This window comes from Protopterus annectens, chromosome 13.part0 (genome assembly GCF_019279795.1).
Source record: "Protopterus annectens isolate FY-2018-M chromosome 13.part0, PAN1.0, whole genome shotgun sequence".
In the NCBI taxonomy this organism is placed as follows: Eukaryota; Metazoa; Chordata; order Ceratodontiformes; family Protopteridae; genus Protopterus; species Protopterus annectens.
In genome coordinates this window covers 464,494,206-464,511,485 of record NC_056747.1, presented here as the reverse complement: position 1 = coordinate 464,511,485, position 17,280 = coordinate 464,494,206, and the positions used below count along the sequence as shown (strand labels likewise).

Genomic DNA, 17,280 nt, shown 5'->3' with positions numbered 1-17,280 from the left:
AGACAGTACATCCATGGATTTATTTCATTAATTGCTTATATTTTATTAATTTCCTTCACTTTTCATTTACTAACTATGATGCAAAATGGCTTATATTGTGATAAAGATTCTGAGAAATCTAGACTTTATGCAGATTAGAGTGAGCAACTGATGCTGGCCTGCCCATCCTGAGAATAGGGAAGGGGCCTCACTAGCTGCAATAAGTAGCATATGACTTTGTTGAGCTTTGCCTGAATAAGCAGTAAACCACTTAGTCGCGAGGTTGTACATGTATGCACATTTCCTAAGGGCAGCAAAAGTGAAGCTGAAAAGTTGCTGTGAGGTGGGGGAGTTAGGGCACACTCTCCAGCAGCAGTATGATGTTGTACCACTGTCCTCAATCTCCTCATCGGCACTGGATGTCCATCAGATAAAGCCTTGAGAAGGCCAATATGGGTCAGGTAAACTCGGGAGGAGCTGGTGGTAGCTGATAGTCAGCTGCAGGAAGGAAAAAAAAAAAAAACTCAAGGCTAACAAGATGTCAATTTAAGACCACATCTTAAATCAGTGATATTTGCACTTCCTGACAGAGAAGAAGTTATTTAATGGACTTACACAGTTTAATCCATTTAAAGCTGTATTTGTTAGAAAGGTCACTGCTTCCAAGGCATTCCTTGGCTACAACAACTGCTGAGATCTGCTGACATACATATAATGCAGGACAAATTTCCGAAACTTAGTTCTTCATTCACAAGCAAAAATACTGGGGAAAGACTGTCATACTTCAGTTCCCTATCCTAGTCTCTAAAGCACAGCATTTATCTTGTTAGAGATATAAACTGAATGCATGAGAAAAAGTATCTTTACTTACTTATTTGATGTTTTTCATACTTACAGGGTCAGTCTGGTATTCACGACTATACAGTTCATGGCAATTGTTGAAAATGTACTCATATGTAGAATTAAGACAGGCTTTCACACAGTCCTTCACAACTTGACTGGCTCTGGGTGGACTCTGTAGCTCCTGGACCTGAATTTAAGACAAAAAATAAATTTAAAGAGAAATGACCATATTAAACATGAAAATAAAACCAGTTCCTTATATTTCAGGTACTCATATCTATGTTTTCAGCGCAGATAATGTGTGTCTCTAAGACCTGTATACAGATAGACAGACAGCAAATGAAACAGAAGTATGTGTGTGTGTTTGTATGTATGAGCACTTTCTTTTAAAAAATTAGACTTCTTAAGATATTTCTGAGATCAAAAAGGTCTGGGGAAGACTTAGATGAATGTGCTTGCTACACTTGTGCCATCAGTGAACTCTCATGTTCTTTACTTTAATTGTTTATACAAAGTGTTCTACACAATGTTAATAAGTCTCCAAGTCAGTTCAAAGTTTTCTTCTTCTCCATACAAACACACACACACACACACACACACACACACACACACACACACACACACACACACACACACACACACTGATATACATATATAGCTATAGCTATCTATCTATCTATATATATGTGTGTGTGTGTGTGTGTGTGTGTGTGTGTGTGTGTTACTAAGGTTTCATCTATGTTTTTTTAACATTAAAATGAGAAAAAAGTCAGTCCAGCTAATCACAAATCAGATACAGCACCTTTTTCTGAGTGAGACTGTTTAACAGTGAGGTTTGAGAAGTTTGCCCTTTACACACTGTTCTGTGACCTTAGAGTTGTTACATATAATTAGCAGGGTGTGTGAGTGGATGCAGGGGGAATTGCCTTCTGTAGAAAAAAAGGATTTTTTGTTTGTTTTCACTGTTTTGCTTAGATGCTACAGAAAACCACTAAGTCAGAAATGAAAAACAGGGATAAAGCCTGGGAGCACTGGCGCAAAACCAAAACCCCCTCAGCTAGACAGAAATTCCTAGAACTACGCAATAGAGTCAAAAAGATAATAAAACAGGACAAATTCCAATACTACCAGTCTGCCCTAGACTCCTCACAACACAGCCCCAAACAATTCTGGTCCTTCATAAACTCCATCCTCCACCCAGGTAAAGTCAGTACCCCTCCTCCTAACATCCCTCACTCCTCAGAAAATATTGCTACCTCATTCAACACACACTTCACCCAAAGAATACTATCACTAGCTAAACAACACAATCCCCCTCCCCTCCAACCCACACCTTCAACTAGTAATCTCCCCACTGCCTTCTCTTTTTCTCCTGTACCTACCTCCAACATAAAAAAACTCTTAACTAAACTTAAACCCACCAAATTAGCAGCAGACAACCTCCCAAGTGAATACCTACAAATCGCAGCTGATGCTCTGGCCTACCCAGTATCCATCTTGATTAACCAATCTCTGTCAGAAAGTTACCTTCCCACACTGTGGAAAGTATCACATATAATTCCCCTCCACAAAGGTGGACCCTCCGCAGAACTAACCAATTACCGCCTCATAGCTATTCTCTCTCCACTCTCCAAAATACTAGAGAGATGCATACACTCTCAGGTCTCAGACTACCTCCTTACTAACAACCTCCTTTCCAGTACTCAGCATGGTTTCCGACCAAGCCATAGCACCACCACTGCCTTACTCTCCTTTACTAACACTATCCTTTAGCATAAAAACAATGGCTATCTCTCCTCTGCTACTTTCCTAGACCTATATAAAGCATTTGACATGGTCCCACACAAACAACTTATCTCTGTCCTCAATAACCTATCCTTCTCACAATCAGTCACCAAGTGGTTTCAGAGTTACCTGTCTGACCGCCAACAATCCATTGTATGGCAGAATGACATATCTCCCCAACTACCTGTCTCCATAGGGGTTCCCCAAGGATCCATCCTTGGACCCCTACTCTTCTCTGTTTACACCAATAATCTAGCCTCTGCCACCAAACATGGCACACTCATACAATACGCAGATGACTCGACCATCATCTGCTCAGCCCAGTCCCTACCCAAACTGCAAAAAGTCACACAGGAAGCCTTTTCCTCTGTTGAAACATGGTTATCCAATGCCCAATTAATACTCAACCTAAACAAAACTAAACTACTCATCTTCCAACCCACCAAACATACTCAAACCAACTCTCACTTTAACATCACAGCAAAAGACAACACCACTATATACCCAACTGAACACACCAAATTGCTAGGAGTGGAAATAGACAAAAAAACTAAAATTTGACATTCACATATCCATGACCATAAAAAAAGTCCACAAAAAACTAGGAGCGTTATACAGAAATAAGTAATTTCTCACCAAAGCAGCAAAGATTTCAATAGCAAATTCCCACCCTATCTCCACCCTACTTTATGCCTCTCCAATATATACCAACCTAAGGCAATGTGATCTAAACAAGCTAGAGACTTGCTACAACAAAATCGCCAAATTCCCCACAGGGGCATCCTACCGTAGTCACCAGTGTCTCTCACTTGCTGAACTGGGCTGGCTTGAACTCCCTCACCTCCTTCAGTGGTATCAACTCTCACTCGCCCACAAACTAGTAAACCATCCACTAAATGTCCCATCCCTAAAGAATCTACTCCAACCCTATCGCACCACCAGACCACTAAGATCCAGCAACAAAAATCACTTGCAGATCACTAAAGCCAATAACTTTGCTGGTGAAGCACTATTCTCTTGTGCCATAGCCAAATTATGGAACTCACTCCCACCCACAATTACCTCCGTACCATCATGCACCCACTTCAAAACTTTACTAAAAGCGCACCTACAAACATGCTGGCTATGCCCTTGCAACTCCCACTCTAATATCATCCACCCCATCCAACCACTACCTTTCTTTCCACTCCACTAACTACCTTGATTATAGCAAGCTCAGATGCTCATAAGCCTAGTACTTATTATAAAGCAGGAACTTCTCATTGTAACATTTGTTAATGTCTGTTATGTACTTCACAGATAAAGATTCTAGTTGTCTACTGATGTACTATGTTCTTCATCTGTAAATATGTTGTAAGTAATTGCTATGTTAAATTGTTAATCGCTATGTAATCCAATGTAACTACTGTCTGTTTATTTTACTGTGGAGCTTTTCTCCCCATGCCTCCGCTGAAAATGGACCTACATCCAGTCGGACACTCCCGGTCAAAAAATTTAAATAAATAAATAAATAAATAAATAATGTTCCCTAGTTTGAGGTTTGGATGTATCACATTTCAATGAAATGTCATAAATTCACACACACACATGTTTGAGTGAGTGTGTGAGTGTGTGTGTGTGTGTGTGTGTGTGCACCACACGCACATACACATATGTTTTATATTATATATGTACACTCGAAATTCATATGGTTGATCAAATTTCTGAAAACTCGATCATGGTACAGTGTGGATCAGGGAATTTGCTCTTTTCCCCACTGTATATGATCTTGGATGGAGGATGCAGGGATACCTGCCCCCTGCAAAAACACAGAATTTTTTTTTTTTTTTTACACTTTCGAGTTTTTAAACTCAGTCATATGGTCTCAATCATATGAATTTTGAATTTCAGAAAACTTGATGACATAATATAAATATACTTTTAATCAGCAACTAACACACATACACATCTGGGATGATGGTATGAGAATGAAATAGGTCCATTTGGAACAGTACTCTGCCCTAGTTACCAAAATGAATGAATAAATATGCACACACACACACACACACACACACACACACACACACACACACACACACACACACTGACTGCAGTGGAGTACTTGAGAAAGATGAGCTTAGGTTTTGTGATATTTAGAATTAACAGGGATTCTTTCAGATATTTTTCAGTATTGTAAATTGAGCTTTGAGGCTCTGTTATAGTTTTGCTTGAGCATCTGACAGCAGTGTCATCTGTTTATTGCACTAGGAGTGAAAAATGGTACAATCTGGATACATTTATTTTATTTTAACATTTGTTAACTGGTTTGGTACACTATTTCATAGACACTTTCAGGCATGGTGTTGGCTACAACGTAACAAGAAAATGACAAACTATATTCAGAGAGATAATATGGTCACAAAGCAACAAGAGAAAGACATATTCAAATCTATACCACGGTATGATAAAGAAATACTAAAAGTACAACAAACTTCAGTGAAGAATACAGTCTTATGCAGTTTAATATTACTGCAAAAAGAAAATAAACAAACACAAGGTCATATTATTAAATAAATATGGAATCCAATATCCATCAATTGTTAATGTAGTGACACATTTTGTTATAAATATGAAGAGATGTAACTTATAAGCTTTCATTCCTTTTTTTTGTTAAGCACTCACAGTTATTTGCCCCCTTGAGATGTTTCAGTAGGCATTTAGTGAAGTCTGCAGGTTAATCAACATCTCTAACGGTGTAATAGTGTCTGAAATAGAATACCATACACCTAGCACTATTTTAGAAAAGGCTTTCCAAGTAGGGTAATAGTAAGGGGGGCTTGCATAATATTGTGCTTGAAGGGTTTCTCAGTGATTAAGGCTTGTCTTTTTTGTAACTGATTCTTGCATGCAAGGCAGTAGCCTTCGTGTTACTAACTTGAAAGTCAATTTATGCAGTAGGAAAGTGCCTTTTACTGATATCCAATTAGTATTTGCCAGTATTATACAATGATGTTCACTGTTAGGGCTGAGATGTATGAATCATAGAATTGTAGTATCTGTTTTATTTTAGATTACAATTTTGTGACGAAAGAAAGGTGATAATACACAGGGCATACAACAATCTAGGCAGCAGGACTACCACAGCTTATTGCTTTCCAAGCTCCTGAACTGTTTCAATCTGAAGGGCAAAGACTTTATAAGTGACCATAAGCTGATTGAGTACATTTTTATTAACTCTGTATGAGGAAGGAAGACGACATTTTGTTTTAAAGTCTGACTGAGATATTTTTGCTGGGAAACCACTGCTAACTTCTGTTTTACAGGATCTGTTAATGAAAGCCTCTGGGATGTACCCAACAGTATAAACGTTGTTTTCTAGCTGTTTAAAAAAAGCTTGTTACTTTCTAACCAGTTCCAGTGGATAGCAAGATACTGAAGTAAAGAATTAATGTCATCTGAGGCCTTACCCTATCTTGTAACAATGCCATCTGTGTTCAGTATGGTAGATCACAAGGAAGGCTGTTTATAAAAAGAAGGAACAGTAAGGGACTAAGCATTGCCCCATGTGGGACACCTAGATTAAGGCAGTCCATCATTCAAATCATGATCCAGTCCATGATCATCCATTTCAGCAACCCTTATTCTTCTGTGATATAAAAATAAAAGGAAATATATTTTGCATACCCTTGAATGTCCATACACATTTAAGATACTGTATCAATAATGAATATATTAGATAGAAATGGACCTTGAGTGGATCCCTGTGGTACTCCTACTGCAGCTGAGCTGAAGGTGAAGTATGTATGTTGCCATCTTACTATCTGTGATCTATTTACTAGGGTAGCTGCATATCCATTATATGGTTAACATTTTTAGAAGTAGTTGATGATATACTGTTAAATGTCTTAAATAGACTAAAAATAATGAAGCCACTAAGTTTCCATGATTTGGGCTGCTAAATGGCTCCAAACATTGTACTTTAGTCCAGAGTGAAATTTTCAAGTAACTGGTCTTAACAGAATAAGAAAAGAAAGCAACATTAAAAGTTAGAAGCCTTCCTTCCAGGATGAATAAATGAGTAACTCAAAAGGTGATGAAGAACTTTGCCCTACATTTGTGATACCTATACACTGCTCAGAGCTAATTTAAATGACATGTAGTCTGAGTTAATGCAGAAATGAAAACCACAGTTGCTGGACCAGACTGCTACAATAGGAATCAACTGTGCTTTGTCCAGTTTTGCCTAACAGCATTTTTTGATGTAAAAGGAATGAAAGAAAGATCTACCTCAGTTTCTGAGCTCAAGAATAAAGGGGTAATGTGCAAGTAAACTTCCAAAACAGTAGATGACTGAATAAATCACTGTTACAGTAGCCTAAGGTATATGGTACATATCCTGCCAAGGATTGGGTGACCACCCAACTTCCAAAGATTTAGGGCACTCTTCATACACCCTAAATGCTGTACAACTTGAGAGAGTGTTGTAAAGTTAGTGGTTAGGGTGACAAACATTCAGAACTTTGTTGCCATCAAACAGCTCTTTTCTCTGTCAGCTTTGAGTGACTTGACAGCCGGTTAACCCATTTTATCAGGTTTTTTTGGGGAATAATTTCTCTGTCAAACTGTATGGGTCACAGCTAGCAATTTTAGTAGTTTTCTATATATCTATATCTATATCTATATGCGTGTGTGTGTGTGTCTGTGTGTGTGTGTGTGTGTGTATACATACATATATATATATATATATATATATATATATATATATATATATATATATATATATATTTTTTTTTTTTACTTCAGACCATACATTTTTAATCAGGAAGAAAACAGCAACATACCACCTGCCTGTCAAACACTTTTTTCTTTTAATAGTAACAATTTTATTACTTATAATTCATTATACAAAAAATAATGACATATTCATAATAAAACATATTTATATAAGCATTAGTGTGTACAAGTACACATCCCATGTTAAAGGTGGGGTATGATGGTATATGTATGTGGGATGGCAATGGTGTCATGTGTGTTCATGCTTTCAAAGTGTCTAAATGGTAGAGGGAACAGCACAAAAAAATAACATAGGACTGAAGTCAGTGGCTGATGACTGTGACTACATGTAGGTGACATGGTCCAATGAGTCAGTGCCATGGTCTTCAATACTAGATGGGGAGGAGTCATCCACATCCACCATTATCTTATTTATATGTAATTATGTGCTCATTAGCATAAACAGCATATCACACTATATCTACCATTGCATAATCATGTGATGTCTTAGAATTATTCACATACTTCACATGACCATTATCCACACTAATTTGCATTGTATACTATGTTAGCTATCTCTGAATCTCAGGCTATATTTAAAGTACAGAAACAAAACAGAAAATCTCTCTTCTTCAATACAGTACAAAAATAAGTAAACATAACACACACACACACACACACACACACACACACACACACACACACACACACACACACACACACACACACACACACACACACACACTGCACACGATCAATCAGCCAATGATACATCCCCACCAAAATCAAAATCAAGACATATAAATATGTCAATAAAAATAGAACAGTAAGAAAAACTATAAAAATTAATGCTTAAAAAGTCAGCCAAAACACAAGAAAAACATAAAATTCAGGACTATAGCAACTAGAATACCAATAAATAAAAAGTAACAACACATATTCAGAAAACTTAACTAAGAAAAACACTGTGCAATGCACCTATTCTGACTGCAAATTAAATATGACTTAAGGTAAATGGATATCACTGTACCCCTCCCACTACAGGGAAAAGACACTAGTAAAAAGTCCAAACCACACTACTGTAATGAATGGGATTGGAATTAGGTGGGCATGTAGTTAGTTACAAAGCATGTAGTCTGAGAGACCACTGAGGAGTGTAATCCAATTTTCCAATTGCCCAGAGCACTATCTGGTTAAGTGACTTGCTAAGAGTCACACACTACACAAATAAAGGCTGACAGACTCAAACCTTGGACTACATGAAGCAGCCTGTTAATGGCTCATAACCTTAATACTCTGCACTAACTGCCAAACTTATATGGGGATAAGTCAGGAAGTCAGACTTGGCCAGGAATATATGGGCGCATATCTTTCAACTGTCCAGATTTTCACAGAACGTCCAGATTTTTGTCTGTTATTTTTGGATTGTTACTCATAAAATCTGAGATTTTCTGGCAAATAATGGTGGATTTAAGTCATTTAATGATGACATACCTTTGAGTTTCAGACTTCATATCCTTTAGAAAATGCATGTTAACACAAATCCTATTATTCTAGTGACTTTCAAAATTTGTAGGAACAATATTTAAAATCTGTTCCTATTTTTGGGCCTTTGTCCCCCCATTATTTTACGCTTTGTCCAGATTTCTTATGCTAAGAGGCTGAGAGGGTATGTATGAAATCCTGAGGTATAACAAATAAAATATCTGGTACTTTGTGGTATTGGAAATGTTGTTTGTCGGGACAGCAATATTCATTATAAACTTATTAATACTCTCCAGAACCAGATATGTTTATATTCCTGCAAATATGTCCCCATGCACACACATCATACATGTATATATGCATACACACACACACACACACACACACACACATATATATATATATATATATATATATATATATATATATATATATATATATATCTCTGAGGCAAAGTGACTATTTTCAAATCCCCCCTTTGTCATCTGTTTAGTCGACAAAATTTAGTCAACTACACAGCAAGGTCATACAATTCTCTGGGTAGAGAAATATGCCCTTTCATTAACATTGTGGAATCTTTAAACTAATATATATATAATTAGCAGGGGGTGTGGGAATATCCCCTGCAAAAAAAAATAAAGAAGTTATGTACTCACTATAACGTTCCATGTGAGTTGTTCATCTCACCTTCATTCTTACAGATGGGTTCGGAGCTGATCCTTGGCTCTGAGTCGGCCTACTACAAAGCTCGAGGTCTTCAGACAGCTCGAGGCCAAGTCCTTATCCCATGATGCACCTAGAGTTACCTCAGATCTTGTTTGCTATGTATAATAATACCATGTGTCATTCTATCCCTCTTTAGGAGAAACCCATAGAAAGACTGAGCAACCAGGAAAAATCTAGTATATCGGTCCTCGAAAAACCCTGGAGGGGGAAGGAGTGTGGGAAGTAAGAATGAAGGCAAGATGAACAACTAACATTATGGTGAGTACACAACTTCTTTATTTGAAGTTGTTCTATCTCGCCATTCATTCTTACAGATGGGTAGCGTCCCAAGCACCATCTTTCTCGGGTGGCTCATGGAGGTATGTTTTTTAGGACAGTAGACTCAAAGGAGGCCCTGTCCCTGGAGGCCTTGTCAACTATGTAATGAGTGATAAAGGCATGAGGTTTTGACCAAGTAGCTGCTGCACAAATGTCTATAGGAAGCCTAGCAGAAAAGGCAGAAGATGTGGACACTGCTCTGGTAGAATAAGCCTTAATCTTGAGTTGTAAAGGTAGATTAGCAGCTGAATAAGTAAATGTGATACAATCAGATAACCATTTAGACAGTGTTGTTTTTGCCACTGGAATACCTTTTCTGGAATCTGAAAAGGAAACAAAAAGATGTTCAGATTTTCTAAAGTCTTTTGTTCTATTGAGGTAAAATCTGAGCTGTCTGTGAACATCAAGCTTGTGCAGCATACACTCTAAGTTGTTGGTGTGTTTCGGAAAGAACACTGGCAAATCTATGATCTGGTTAAGGTTAGTTTCAGTACAAACTTTGGGTAAAAATGAAGGGTTTGTTCGCAGGGACACTCTGTCAGCATGAAAAATCAAATAAGGAGGCTTTATGGACAAGGCCTGAAGCTCTAACACTCTACGGGCAGAAGTGATGGCTACTAAAAAGATAGTCTTCCATGACAAATATTTCAAATCACATGATGAAGCTGGCTCGAAAGGTGGGAGAATAATGCATGAAAGCATAAAGTTTAGATTTCATGGAGTATAAGGGGATTTCACAGGTGGTCTGAGATGAAAGGTCCCTTTGAGAAAGGCTTTGGATAGTTTGTGTGGCATTATGTTTAATCCTTCAAAGCCAAGATGGAAATTAGAGATAGCAGCAAGCTGAACCCGAACTGTTGCTGCTGCAGCTCCTTTATAGAAAAGCATAGTCAAGAACTCTTATATGGAAGCAATAGGGGCTTGGTAGGAATCAATGTTATTTTGAGAAGCCCATATAGAAAATCTTCTCTATTTGCTAAGATGTAGCTTCCTAGTAGAGGACTTATGAGAAGATATCAATATCTGCTGTGTTTCATTTGAGAGGTTATGGAACCTGGCTATGTTGGGAATTGGAGCAGCCAAGCTGTCAATTTCAGGGAGTGAAGAGAGGGATGAAGATCCCCCGACGAATGCGTCAAAAGATCTGGAACTGGGTCCAGAATCCAAGGGTCTTCCAACTGATGAAGTCAAAGGAAGGGGAACCAAATTTGACGAAGCTAATGAGGTGCTATCAGAATGATGGTCCTTCCCAGGGCTTTTGCTTTCTGCAATACTTTGGGTATCAAGGGAATCGGTGGGAATGCATAGAGGAGACCCGGAGGCCAATCGTGTACGAGTGCATCCCTTGGGGCTTCTCCCAGAGGGGGAATCAGGGCAAAGTAGCTTCTGCATTTTATGTTTGTGTGGTTGGCAAAAAGGTTGCAGCAAGGCTGGCCCCACATGCAGAAAATTCTTTTCACTATCTCTTTCTTTAGGGACCACTCGTGAGGCAACAAAATTGTCCTGCTCAGTTTGTCTTCTATCATGTTGGATTTCCCAGGGATGTGCATTGCTAACAGAAAGCGCTGGGTGGATGTAACCCACTGCCATACTCATAGGGTCTCAGGACAAAGGGGATAGGACCTGGCTCCTTCTTGTTTGTTCAAGTACCAGACCACTGACATGTTGTCTGTCTGAATCGCAATTGTTCCCAGAGGAAGAGAGTCCTGGAAGTACTGCAACACTAAAAGTACCACTCTCATCTCCAGGACATTGATATGCAGATATGTCTCCTGTTTGGTCCATGTGCCTTGGGCTGTTCTTCCCTGAAAATGCCCCCCCCCACCCTATCAGGGAAGCATCTGTGTCCGTGGTCACTGTGGCTGCTGGTGGGGGTAGTACAAAAGGACGACCTATCGTTACATGAAGAGAGGTCAACCACCACTGAAGATCCTATTTTGCATGTGTTTGTGATCATTATGAGATGAGACATTGAGAGCTCTTAGTAAGATCATTGAGTGAATAACAGCCATTGCAGAATCCACTTGTGCATGTGACCCAACAGTATCGCAAATATTGCAGCTGCCATCATGCCTAACAATTTCAGCACTTCTGATGCTGGAGCCTTGTCTTTGGATATGATAATGTGAACCTGCTGACGGAGTAATAAAACCCTTTTTGTTGGAAGTCTCAAAGTGGTGGTGGTGGTGTCCAATTCTGCTCCAATAAAAACGATATGTTGCGATGGTGACAAGGCAGATTTTTCTGAATTTATCATAATGTCCAGATAACTGCAGAGAGAAAGAGTGGTGTCCCTGGCTTGTGTTAGCTGATGGCTGGTGCTGGCAGTGAGAAGCCAATCATCTAAGTACAGAAACACCTGGAATCCTAAATGCCTCAGGTGAGCCGTGACCACTGCCATATATTTGGTGAATACTCTGAGGGCTGTAGTGAGACCAAAGGGCAGGGCTCGAAACTGGTAATGATTGGCTCCCAGCCGGAAGTGCAGATGGTCCCTGGATGGTTTGGCCATTTTAATATGGTAGTACGCATCCTGTAGATCTATCAGGCACATCAAATTGTCTTTCCCTAAAAAGGGAAGTATCGACTGAAGTGTGACCATCCGGAACTTCACTTTCTTGACAGATTTGTTTAGTCTGCTGAAGATCAAAATAGGTCTCCAGTCCCATGGGGACTTTTTTGGAACTAAAAAGAATCTTGAGTAAGTTCCAGATCCTGTCTGGTCTGTTGGGACTGGTTGGATGACTCTTTTTCTTAGCAACGTTTGGAACTCTAATGTTGCTTGTTCCCTGCAACTGGGTGGAATGTCCAGGATTTTTGTTGTCAATGGAGGGGGGACTGACGAAAGGAATGAAGTATCCTCTGGAAACTATACTTTGTACCCAGTTGTCATTTGATATTCTGAGCCAGGCATCTGGATACAAAGATAAGCGACCCCCGACTGCCTCCAGAGCAGGATAGTTGGGCCTCCTTTCAGAAGTGCTGGTAGGGCTTTCCAAAGAACGGATCTCTGTCACCCTGATTTTGTGGACCCCCTCTACCATGAGGGTGGCATCTTCCATTGCTGCCCCCTCCTCTGCCCCTGGAGGGGGTTTCTTGGGCTTTACAGAATCACATCCTTCTTCCCCTTTGACCCCTGGGGTAGGGTCTAGTAGGGGTGGAAAAACGGACTCCGACAACAGACAGAGTATTTCCTTCCTCACACCTGGTCAAAGTTTCCTTAACTTTGGGCCTGAAAAGGGACGAGCCATCAAAAGGGGTGTTGACAAAGGATGACTTAAAGGGCTCCATGAAGGAACACAAGCGCATCTAGGAATGTCTCCTGAGAGCAATTCCTGTACCTGCTGCCCTACTCACTCCATCAGCTGCATACGAAATGAGACACATGGACGAGTTCACTATGGAATTGAGGGAAGCGAGCTGGGAGGTGACTTTGTCTGAAGCTCCTGCAGCTACCGTACCCGGAAGAGTATTCCCAAGCTCTTTAAGGAGGTCTCTTTGAAGTCTCGTAAAATGAGTGAGATAGTTCAGTGAATGCATGGTAAAAGTCACTGAACTGTATGTGCGCTTCCCATATCTATCCATGATCCCAGTGTCTCTGTTAGGAGGATGGACAGATGAAGAAGTTTTTGACATCTCCTTTGTGGTGGCTGTCGCCACCACCATGGCATCAACTGACACTCCCTTGGTGATGAAAAACTTTTCCTGGGGGGCAGAAATAAATTTATTGGACCTTCTAGGGACAGGTTTGATGGTGTCCGGAGACTCCCATGCCCTTCGTGAGACCAGCTTCATGAGCTCATCAAAGGGCAGAGACAACAAGGAGGTGGAGGGTTGAGACCCGAAAGCCTTCAGGAGAACCAACTCATCTTCAGTACAATTTTAATAATGAAATATGAAACTTTGCAGCCTTTAGGAATGAATAAAGAGTGCAATTGGCAGAACTTCATGGGTTAATTGTTAGCTTAACAATTAGGAATTGATTTTATATGTAATGAATTGTTAATTGATATGGCAGCTGTATAAAAGGACTGTGTGAGTGAACTTCACTTTTTTACTCTGTAAAAGCTTGTAGCCGAGGCACTAGGAGAGGAGAGACAACTTAAAGGTTTTTATTAAATTCTTATTTTGGAAAGTAGAGTTGTTTTCACTGGTCTTTTGTGTGGTTTCAGAACAATCATCTTCAGTACAGTTGGTGGACTTCCAGCCACCCCTCTGCCTAAGGATTTCTAATATCTCAGCAAATGAGATATCTTTAGAGGGGGACCGTGGGGACCCTTCTGATTCATCTAAGTCAGTGTCTGATGTGAGAGACTCCTGTGGGGAGTCTAGATGCTTCCTCTTACAAATTCTCTTCCTGGAAACCTCATCAGTGGGAACTTCTGGTGAGGTCTTGGAAGAGCAGGGCCCCCCAGTGGGGCTTCCTGAGGCTCAGGGTCTCTACGCTTTGACAGGATCTGTGAGGCAGAAGTGGGCACAGACACTTTTGGGAAGGAGGTAGTTGGACTTGAAGTTGCAGATGTTTTGGGAGACATCACTCTCCTCATGGCCTCAAAGGCATCTCTGCTCCGATGAGAAGGGACTGCTGGATCCGAAGAAACCATCGATCCCCTCGGCACTGGGACAGTGGGTTCTGAACCAGAGGTAGGAGCCGAGCTCATCCCAGCCAAAGCCTCGAGAGGCAAAGTTGGAACCGACAAGTCAGTCCGACTATCCTCCCCGGACCCGATCAGAGCGTGTTGGCTCCTAGACTCCTCAATCAGCACCAAGGATGTCCAAATAAATGGAACCGATGACACTGGAACAGGAGTTGGATCCGAAGGCTCAACAATCATCAGGTCCGACTCCTCTGGCCTCAAAAGACCGGTATGGCTCAGAGGAGGAAATTAAGTTGATGGCAATACAGTCTTCAGTTCCAAAGCCACTTGGGTCGGAGCAGATAAATATTTAGCAAACGCCGGTGCCTGTAGCAACTTCTGCACCACATGATCCACATCCAAATCGGAAAGACTGATCGAGGACCGGGATGAATGGATGGATGGAGGCACTGATTGAAGGAATGGTCATTTAGGTACCTCGGATAATAGTTCCAGGACTGGGGACTGGCTCCGAAAAGACAAGACACTTGGCTCCGAGGGCTGTGGAGCCGATGTCGATGGTTTTCTTGAATTTTTTACTTCCGAAGAAGTAGAAGCCTTAGAAGACTTTGAAGATTTACTAGAGCTATCCTGGTCACTCAAAGCTTCCTGAAAGGATGGTTTGAGAAGTCCTCTATCTATTAACTTTCTCTTTCTCTCCTGAAGAACCCTGGAAGAAAAGGAATGACAAATGGAGCAGCTTTTCTGAAGGTGCAAGGCTCCCAGACAATACACACAATTAACATGGCTATCTGTAACAGACATTTTCTGTCCACATTTTGGACATTTTTTAAAATCTGACTTAGGATGCGTATCCCTATTTTGGTCAGCCATAATGAACTATACAGAATAGAAAAAAAACTACTGTAGTATAACAAAGACTAGGCACACCCAAAACTATTTAAATAAGCCCTGAAAAAAACTATGGGCTAAATATTATGTGACAAAGTGTCACTATTAAACACACACACACACACACACACACACACACACACACACACACACACACACACACACACACACACACACACACACACTAACTATTTATTTAAACCACTCCAAATAGCTAAATATATATATATATATATATATATATATATATATATATATATATATATATATATATATATCGAAATACTATGACAAAACTGTCACTGTTCAAAAGCACACAAACTACTATTTAAACTACTCTAAATATAATAAGCCTATAGAAAAAAATGAAGGCCAAAGAGAGGTATATCTAATGATGAAAAAGGACACCAAAGGGAAAGGGAATACACACTATAAAGTTATAAAAGCTAAAGGTACTAAAGACGAACTCTAAAGGTAGAGAAATAACAATGCTATTTAGATAATATTTAGAAAAGAAAATTGTACTAGCCCGAGCTATGTAAGCAACCTCCGATCTATTGCAGTGGCAAACTAGATCTGAGGTAACTTTAGGTGCATCATGGGATAGGGACTTGGTCTCGAGCTGTCTGAAGACCTCGAGCTTTGTAGTAGGCCGACTCGGAGCCGAGGATCGGCTCCGAACCCATCTGTAAGAATGAACGGCAAGACAGAACAACTTCACATACAATGTTTTATTGTATTTTTTAATGTGAATTTTGCATGCTCTGAGATCTTTACTTCGTGCATGTTTAGTAATGTTTTGACATTTGCAAAGTCAATGTTATCTGGTCAACATTATGACCATCGATATTTGAGTGTTTTGTTTAAATTCAGTACATATATATATATATATATATATATATATATATATAAAACTTGTGTGTCTATGTATGTATGTGTATATATAATTACAGAATAGCGAATGTTATGACAACCAGCACAGCAAGACACATATCAAATTAAAACATACTATGAACTCCTGAGTTCTTAAAAACTAAAATTTAATAAATGAATGACTAAAAACTGGTGTTAAAACTAAAAGTCATTCATTTATTAAATTTTCTGTTTTAAGAACTCAAGTGTTTGTAGCATGTTTTAATTTTCTATGTGCCTTGCCATGATGGTTGTGATAACGTTCGCTATTTTGTGGTTATATATAATCTTTGAGCTGGTATTCAAAAACCATGGCTTGATGAAACCAGCTTGCTCAACTCCCAACATAGCAAAATTCAGAAATGGGATATATATATATATATATATATATATATATATATATATATATATATATATATACATCCATACATATAACTTAGCACTGGATGCAACGTATGCGGTGAAGTGGTGAATCCATGAGAAGAAGAGAAATGAGGAACAAGGAGAGAAAGCAATGCAAAAAATAAAATAGTTGAGGAAGCATTTCCCTTTAATAAATTAGATCTGAGATTATAACTGTTACAATATGGAAACTTCTGGCAACAGCTCTTAAATCAATTGGAAAAAAACAAGTTATATTTCATATCAGCACATAATAAACTGTGAAACATGAAGGTTTTATATTGCACTATTTAACAATGGGCACACAATGTTGCTGATTTTTAATTTTCTTTCTAGTTTTATAAATCTACAGCTGACATACATGCTGAAAAAGTACAGTTTTGTACCTACCATAAATGTAGATGTTCGAAGATCCACATTGCTGCAGTCCTTACACTTGGGTAGTCCGCTGTCCTCGGTCGGCCCGAATATCAAAGTATAAGGCTGACGTCGGTCAAGGCGCATTTGATTGACATCAGGACGTCAGGGTACAAATGCGCATGACCGACGTCATATCCTCAGTCTTTTCTTGCCCCAGATGTCAGAAGAC

General features: G+C 39.5%; 1 protein-coding gene across 1 annotated transcript in view; it reads right to left on the bottom strand.

Annotated features, from left to right (window-relative positions):
- Nucleotides 1-17,280, bottom strand: part of UNC13A (unc-13 homolog A) — a 5,702,976-nt gene that overhangs the window by 1,413,172 nt on the left and 4,272,524 nt on the right. Inside the window, exon 25 of the mRNA XM_044054109.1 lies at nucleotides 875-1,009. Within this exon, the coding sequence (XP_043910044.1) occupies nucleotides 875-1,009 (135 nt within the window). The remainder of the gene's footprint in view (nucleotides 1-874; nucleotides 1,010-17,280) is intronic.